This window comes from Salminus brasiliensis, chromosome 7 (genome assembly GCF_030463535.1).
Source record: "Salminus brasiliensis chromosome 7, fSalBra1.hap2, whole genome shotgun sequence".
Lineage (NCBI taxonomy): Eukaryota > Metazoa > Chordata > Actinopteri > Characiformes > Bryconidae > Salminus > Salminus brasiliensis.
Window position 1 is genome coordinate 6,736,692 of NC_132884.1, and position 8,541 is coordinate 6,745,232.

General features: G+C 40.8%; 1 protein-coding gene across 1 annotated transcript; it reads right to left on the minus strand.

Annotated features, from left to right (window-relative positions):
• Window positions 1–340: 340 nt before the first annotated feature.
• ola1 (Obg-like ATPase 1) lies at window positions 341–6,799 on the minus strand. Its single transcript, XM_072683601.1, has 11 exons — window positions 6,692–6,799; window positions 5,965–6,065; window positions 4,948–5,091; window positions 4,204–4,331; window positions 3,742–3,917; window positions 3,558–3,635; window positions 3,304–3,401; window positions 3,041–3,181; window positions 1,930–2,026; window positions 1,712–1,834; window positions 341–737 (listed from the first exon to the last, which is right to left on the minus strand). The coding sequence occupies exons 2-11, from the start codon at window positions 6,063–6,065 to the stop codon at window positions 636–638; spliced, it is 1,188 nt and encodes a 395-aa protein (XP_072539702.1). The 5' UTR covers window positions 6,692–6,799; the 3' UTR covers window positions 341–635.
• Between the last annotated feature and the right edge of the window lie 1,742 nt (window positions 6,800–8,541).

Consider the following 8,541-nt stretch of genomic DNA (forward strand, 5'->3'; position numbering starts at 1 on the left):
GAAGTTGGGCCATATATACCTGTATTAGCATTAGAGATTAATCTAATCATTTTGGTGAGCCAGGTATTGTGTAAACATTTCCCCCATATGTGCATCCCCACCTTCAGAGATCAGTTTTAATGTGCATAGACTCTTGCATCCAGCATGGTGGCATGAGCCTGCTTGCATGTTAGCATTCAAAGTATTCAGAGCAGATAGCTGATCCATGACCTTCTGTGAAAATACAGTACAAACCCAAAAGTGGGGTTTCACTCAATTACTACATTAAATCAGTGTGTCTCCCTCAATGAGAACACAGATTTCAGCTTCAGCTAAGAAATAAACTCGGACAGTCACACAGTTCTGGTCTGGAGAAGTGTTTTATTAGCTGTGGCCGTCTGGTTTGCTGTGTGGCATGCAGCATTTGAATGTGAGAGGACAAGGCATAAGGTACACCTCAGCTGTGAGGCTCTCAAATAACAAACGGCATAAAGGAAAAAAAAGCCCAAAGCACACGACGTCTGTGTGTGGATACACAATGTTCCGAAGCCAAAAGTGAAGAAAGCTCATGGGTAAATTCCTCAGATTTGTAATGTAAGTTCCCCTTGTCCCACATGGTACAGTCCAACCAATCTGTGAAGGGCTTTACAATGACATCATTTCTTCTTAGGCTGATTGGGTGTGTTGAATTTGAAGAAGATGATGTCGCCATCCTCCACAATGTAGTTCCTTCCCTGCTGTCTGTACTTCCCTGCAGCCTGTTGACAATCAAGGCAAATATCAGATAAGATGCACTCACAGTATGTTTTCTTGTATTTTTAAAATGAATTAAAATTATATGTACATCAGCGGTGGCCAGTCTTTTCCGCAAAGGGCCGTTGTGGCTGCAGGTTTCCATTGGTTTAATCAGTTGTTAGGTCTTTAAACATCTGATCACATGTGCTTCAACTTGGCTGGAATGACAACCTGCAGCCACAGCGGCCCTTTGCGGATAAGATTAGACACCTCTGACCTACTGAAAGTATCCAGACACCCCTTCAGATTAGTAAATCCTTGCATCTTTAAGGAACATACACTGCTAGCACATTTTCCATTGCATGCCCACCTTGTTTAACCCTCAGATCTAACATCTTACAGTCTGAAAAATAGTAGGTTCCTACATGGGTTCTTGGCAGGCAGTTCTAGGAAAACTCTAAAGTGTACAAAATCCTTACCGTAAGTGAATATTTTATAGAATAAAGAACTTCTACATGACAACTTCTACAACTTCTATCCCTGTTAAATATTTTGAACTTTTGAACAAGAACCATGTAGAAGAAACATTGGCATAAGGTAAAGCTTCTATACCTATCCTAAAGTTGTCCTGGAACTGCATAAGCAAGCCAATAACCACTTAGTAAGATCTGAAGGTGTCCATGGAAAATCGTAAGGAATAAAACCCCCCAGCACTGCACTTTGGAGCACTGAAACTGTGTTCTCTGCAATGATGGCGCTCCATGCAATACCTCTAGGATAAGCTGGAGTTGTGCTTGCGATCCATAACTAATCCTACAACTCCAGTACCTGACCTCACCTGAAGAGCAGTGGCTGTTACTGGACCTAATCAGAGGCAAACTGGCTTTTGATAGTCATGATTTCAATTGTAATCTTGGACGAGCAGGTGTCTACAAACCTTTAGGCATACAGGGTAAATGAGGCTCTATGAGAAAGTCAGATGCAGAGGTCTGCTCACCTTAGCAGCTGATTCACTGCCCTCCTCTTTGAAATCCACAAACTTCATGACCTCTGCCATGATGAAGCCTTTCTCAAAATCTGTATGGATCTTACCAGCTGCCTGCGGTGCCTTTGTACCTTTCTGTAGGAAATAAACACACAGACACACTCAATAACTTAACAGAGTGCTCTTGATTTAATACATACATGCATAGCATTGTGTTTGGCTGCGCTTACCCTGATGGTCCATGCGCGTACTTCATCGGGTCCTGCTGTGAAGAAATATTCCAGCTGTAGCGCTGCATAGCCACTCTTGATGATCTTGGTCAACACACTACAATGTAAACATGCACACATTTATTATTAGCAACTACATTCTCCTCAAAGTCAAGGCTTCTAAACACTATCTCACTCTTTAGTTCACCACAACATGACAACAGACATGTTCACTACAACAACATGGACTTGTGGAAATATCATCAATGTAACTGTGGCAATTTTTTAGGAGAAGGAAAAATCTTCTTAACTTTTAATGGAAGTTAATTCAAAAAGATTTAATTAAATGTAATTTTGGAGCATTTCTATTGGTCCAATCATTATAATTGTAAATAACTTTTACCCCATTTTCTACACAATTTGCAAGGCCAATTATCCCTATTCATGTGGACTCCTCCTTTCACTAGCAATGGCCCAACACTAGGAGGGTAAAGCCTAGCACATCTGTCCATAGACACATGAAGTCAGCCACCACCTCCTTTCAAATTGCCACTGATGCAGCATCGCTAGGCAGCCAGCGCGCTCAGAGGAAAGCGCGGCTCCCCAGCTCCAGTACAACAGATAACAGACGTCTGTGCTGACCGACATCACACTAGGAGTGATGAGGGGAGGACATGCCATCAACCCACCCCTAGGAGAGCAAGGCCAATTGTGCTCTCTAAGACTCTGGCTGCTGATGGCAAGAATGTCTATGGTTTAAACACTTTATTATTAATTATTGCAATATTTTGTGTCATTAATTTAGATTAACTGTATTTATTTGATCCTGCAGAAAAAAATATTTAGCTTAAAGGTCAGCAGACGTGATTACCAGCTGTTGTGTACAAATACAATGCAATTATTATTTTAAATAATCTCATAATATTACTAAAACTGATTTGATTTCCACATGGTGCACATCTGAGTCAGCAATGGGTGAATGCATTCATTATAAGGGCTGTCCACAAACATTTGGACAAAGTGTATTTAAGTCTGGTGGCACAGTTTACTGCTTTGAATGAACAGATACACTGAGGGAGCAGAAATTTGGAAAACACATTTCCAATAGGGCAAAGCTAGGGCTGTCGCTGACCTTTGGGTTTTATTGTCATCGCAGAACTTCTGTTTCTCCTCATCGCTCATGTCCTGGTACTTGCTCTCAAAACCTCCACTGAACGGGATGACTAGAGCACCGGGATCGTGAGCATCTACCCACTCCTTAATCTTCACGAGCCTGCAGAGAGGATAACCAGTTATTTAAGGCAAAGGTTGCAGTCACTTACTTTTACTACAATTATAAAACTGTGCTAATAGATGCAAACATGGCTAATAAACAGCACAAATCAAGCAACTCACCATTTGTTTTTTTTCCTAATGTAGTCTTTCTCTGAGAGATTCACCAGGTAGATCATGGGCTTAGATGTCAGGAACAGATATTTATTCAACACCTCAATCTGGGAGAAAAGGTAAAAATAGTTCACTTTCAATATCAACAAGCTCAAAGACTGGACGATGAGAAATTAATCATCGGTCATGTCCAACTTCTTAATATAGGGCACACCTAATGCTAAAGCCTGCATTTCTGTTTTTCAGTATAAAGTGATCTTCACCTCTTTGTCATTCCATTCATGGTAGCGCACATGTTTCTTCTCATCAACCACCCAAGTCTTTATTTTGCACATAATGTCCTGTTTCAGACAGACAGGGGAGAAAGGATTTGAGTAAGAGTTGCATTTGTACAGGCCATATGATGTGTACAGATATGGGGGATTCTAATGTTTGCACCAGACTCACATATTCAGGCTTGAGTTTCTTGTCTCCGCCCCTCACAGCAGTTTTCTCCAGCTTATCAATAATTGGCCCGATCATTTCCTCATCCTTCAGCCTGAGCTCTTCATGAATAATCTCAATGTCCCGCACTGGGTCAACACATCCCTCCACATGGATGATGTCTTCATCCTCAAATGCCCCTGCAGATGCACACACAAACATGCTTATCAGTTGTAGCATTTTTCACAGTGTTCTTCTATTATCTTCATTCACAAACACACTGCCCACCCTGTGGACAAGGGTATTTTACAACACTCCTAAAACACACCAGGGCAGGATTATTACACAAACAACTAAGCTTTTTTTTTCATAAGCACAAGGTCAGAAAAGACAGACTGTTGCACATTCCTGTACAACAGACACTGTACCCCCGTGTGAAGTAAGTAGTGGTAGTGGTAAAGGCTTACAAATTGAGTACCAACTTACGCGTCATGTGGAAGATGCCATCGCAGGCACTGATGTGAGAGAGGAAAGCATTGCCCAATCCCTGTCCTGCATGAGCTCCCTTCACCAGGCCAGCAATGTCCACTACATTCAGAAAGGCTGGGACTTTACTGCACAAAGACAGAGAAAGGAATGTGAATGGCAGGTACTTAACAAAGATACAATAGTGGATGCATTTCACTGTAGTAGTTTTATGCATGTGGATGCATTAATCTATGCTAATTATGCTAGTTGTATTCATTTGTCTGCTGTTGTGCAATTTACAGTGATACAGCAGTAAACACAATGCAAGTATGGTGATAACATAGATCAAAAATTGCTGAAAGAGTGCGATTGGTGTAGCTCTTCCCGTGGCACACTGGGGTTTGCTTCCCCAGGCAGGCAAGCCCACCACGGTACACCAACAAGATGTAGATTTTCCTACACGTGTAACATGATTCAAATGATTTGAATAGATTTGGATTGAGGGTGTCAGCCAAATGCCATACAGATTATCTGCAAATTGATTAGGAGGTATGACCATTCCACAGTACTGTACACATTTTGCACTGTACAGAACATATTATAGTCTTAGTCAGTCCCTTGTTTTGTTATTAAAAATTGCTGTGCAGTACAAAAAGCAGTGTTACCGGTTACAGTACTTATGCAAGCTAGGCAAGATCAGGAATTTCAACTATTAATGATTCCTGTCAGTGACTACTGCATGTGTAGGTAAGGAGCAGATACCTGGCAGGCTTGTGGTACTGGCAGAGAAAGTCATAGCGCTCGTCTGGAATGGGCACACGACTCTCGTTGGGGTCGATGGTGCAGAAGGGGAAATTCTCGGCTGCTGCCTGACTCTTTGTCAGCACGTTGAAGAACGTAGATTTGCTGAAATTGCATTCACAAAAAGCACTGATTCACACCAAAAGCAAGAGGTATGTAACATACAGTACTGTGTAAAAGCTATAAAAGCTCCTCTGGCCAGTAAGTGCGTATTTGCTCAGTAAAATACTAATAACGGAATAAACACAAACAATATTCATACATGGGCGTGTAGTATTATTCATAGTTCTCATCATATCAACACTAGATTTGGTAAATCAGGGCTTAATGATGATAAATCAGGTGAGCTGGTGATGGAACTGAATACATGCACATGCTGGCTGGGAGCATCCAGGAGAAAACTGGTACCAAATTTTGTTCTTCAAACTAGCTCACAAGATAAACTACTTTCTTCAGAATGAGAAATTCTTACTTTTTGCTGTACTTATGTTAACCTGCTTCTCTTCTAATGTGCTCTGGAGTTTCTACAGAAAAAACTACGGTATTGCTGAGATACATGGATTTATATAATTGTGTTCAGAGTGCCTAAAACCTCTAAACAGCATTGTACCATGCAATACACCTCATGCAAACTTGGAAACCAATTCCTAGTGCTAATCAGTAATCACTTATATGAATATATCTGTAGCATCCAAGTGTCATATCACATGACATGATTACATAACCTTACACATAGAAAAAGGGCCTGGCCAAATGACATATACTTAGAGACACATACAGACAAAACCACAGCAAATACCATTAATCTCATTACTGACATCACAGAATCTCAGGTAAACACAATGTGCACCATTCAAATATAATCTCTTATGACAGGGACATGGCATAGATCCATACAGTTAAGAGATGTGTGTAATAACAGTGTAATGATTAGAACTGACAGAACAAGCTTTCTGCAGGACTGAGAATGAAACTTACCCCACATTTGGTAATCCCACTATTCCAATTTTCAGTGAAGTCCCAAAACGTCCGATCAGAGGGGGTGGCTTTGGTCCATCTCCTGCCTTCTTCGGGGGCATCTGTAACAAAATTCACACACCTCTCAATTTCACATGGCATGACACAGCACCACAACCAGCTCAGTCTCCCCCTCCCCAGACACCACCACACCTTTTTGGGAGCCATGACTGAATAATTTCAGCACACTGTCATTCAGAAATGTGTATTTTTTCACATAGGTCGCAGGTAAGGTGGGTTTCTCCTCCTAACTGCTGTAATCCGGTCTGGTTGCCATTCCCCCACAGAGGCAAGGCAGCGAGTGGCAGAGTCCCAGAATAGCAGCTGCATGAGTGAGGGGTGTAAACTGACCAGCCCGGCCTCATCACGGCTAAATATAACTCCAATCCCGTCCAGATAACCAGAAGATGTATCACATAAGCGCTGTAATATCACTGCAACACTACCCACCGCGTCTGTTCTTAGACAGAGCCTTTTCTGCCTCTGACACACTGCCAAACCCAGCCGTTCACACACGTAGAGCACTGCCAGCCACCAGCTAGCTTCACACCCCATTCATTTCTACACAGTTAGCATGTTAGCTTGCCGGCCCCCTGCACAAATATAGCATAAACAGCCCGCATATTTCACAACAGATGTTCCATACCGAGTCGTAAAGTGAGTGTGAAGGTGTGTGTGTTTATATCACCTTGAATTAACGCTCTTTGCGAGTGTGTTGGAATAATTTCGCAGTGCTCACACACTGCACGCTTTACACACTTCAGCCGACGGCACGAAAAGAAAAAGCCAGGCGGAAGCGCAGAAAGATTCAGCGCCCTGATTGGACGAAACGAGCCGGGACGGAGCGACGCAGAGGAAACCGTCACGGTGCTTCTGTGAGGTGGCGTGTTCCAGAAACCAGCAAGCTGGAATAGCTAGTTTACAACAACTAACTAGATAACTAACTAACTAACTATATATATACATATACATACATACATACATATATATATATATATATATATATATATACATACATATATATATATATATATACATACATACATATATATATATATATACATATATATATATATATATATATATATAGAGAGAGAGAGAGAGAGAGAGAGAGAGAGAAAGAGATAGATAGATATAGCTAGAGTTATTAGATAGATAGGTTACTAGATATATAGATATATGGGTAACTAGATAGGTAGCTAGATAGCTGACTAGATAGATATATAGAAATCTAGCTGGATATGTTACTAGATAGATAGCTAACTAGGTATATGGGTAGTTAGATAGATAGCTGACTAGATAGATATATAGAAATCTAGCTGGATATGTTACTAGATAGATAGCTAACTAGGTATATGGGTAACTAGATAGGTAGCTAGATAGCTGACTAGATAGATATATAGAAATCTAGCTGGATATGTTACTAGATAGATAGCTAACTAGGTATATGGGTAACTAGATAGGTAGCTAGATAGCTGACTAGATAGCTATATTGGCAGCTAGATTGATAACTAACGAGATAGATAGAAATCTAGCTGGATAGGTCACTACATAGATAGACAATTAGCTACATAGCTAAGTGTATATAGGGGTAACTAGATAGATAGCTAACTAGGTATATGGGTAGTTAGATAGATAGCTGACTAGATAGATAGATAGAAATCTAGCTGGATAGGTTACTAGATAGATAGCTACATAGCTAACTAGATTTTTAGGTAACTAGCTAGCTAGCTACATAGCTAACTATATATATGGGTAACTAGATAGCTAACTAGGTATATGGGTAACTAGATAGCTAACTAGGTATATGGGTAACTAGATAGGTAGCTAGATAGCTGACTAGATATATAGATAGAAATCTAGCTGGATATGTTACTAGATAGATAGACAGATAGCTACATAGCTAACTATATATATGGGTAACTAGATAGATAGATAGCTAACTAGGTTTATGGGTAGCTAGATAGATAGCTGGATTAGATAGAGCTGTGGAGGGATGTATGAAGTAAGATGACATTTTTTGGATGATAAAAAAAGACAAAATGTTTGTAACAATGAATTATTTGTATTTGTTCTTTGTGAAATCAACATAGGCTCACAGTTATACATACAGGGTTAAATACATATGTATACCCACTTAGATTATTAATTCAGTGGTGCTGAAAGTTCCAAATTACCTTTCAAAAGAACTTTCCAAGTCCAAGGGCTCTTAACTCTTAGTCAGTGATCATGATCGACTACAGCTGGTAGCTTCTCTGCACTCACATAAAAACGCGGGGATAAAATCTGACTGACTTCAAGATCATTGGTTCAAGCAAACGGTCACCCTCAGCTGAGAGGAAATTGGTTAGAATAGTCAGGACCAACCTAAGAACCACCAAGAAAGAGGCCTGCCACTGGACGCTGCTGGAATACCAGTGCCACAGTAAAGTAAGAGGCTGCTGTCCAAGACAGAAGCCCCTGCTGCAAAATCTACACCTGAGCTCGACTAAATTTTGGAGCTGACCACATGGACAAGGAAAAAGCCTTCTGGAGGAC

What these genes read in the sequence shown, in the direction of transcription:
- ola1 (XM_072683601.1), bottom strand. Translation starts at nt 6,065, where the DNA reads ATGCCCCCGAAGAAGGCAGGAGATGGACCAAAGCCACCCCCTCTGATC. An exon ending in ATGAATGGAATGACAAAGAG is followed by an intron (nt 3,402 to 3,557) that starts GTGAAGATCACT and finishes CTTTTCTCCCAG; the next exon opens with ATTGAGGTGTTGAATAAATA. An exon ending in GCAGTGAATCAGCTGCTAAG is followed by an intron (nt 738 to 1,711) that starts GTGAGCAGACCT and finishes GATTGTCAACAG; the next exon opens with GCTGCAGGGAAGTACAGACA.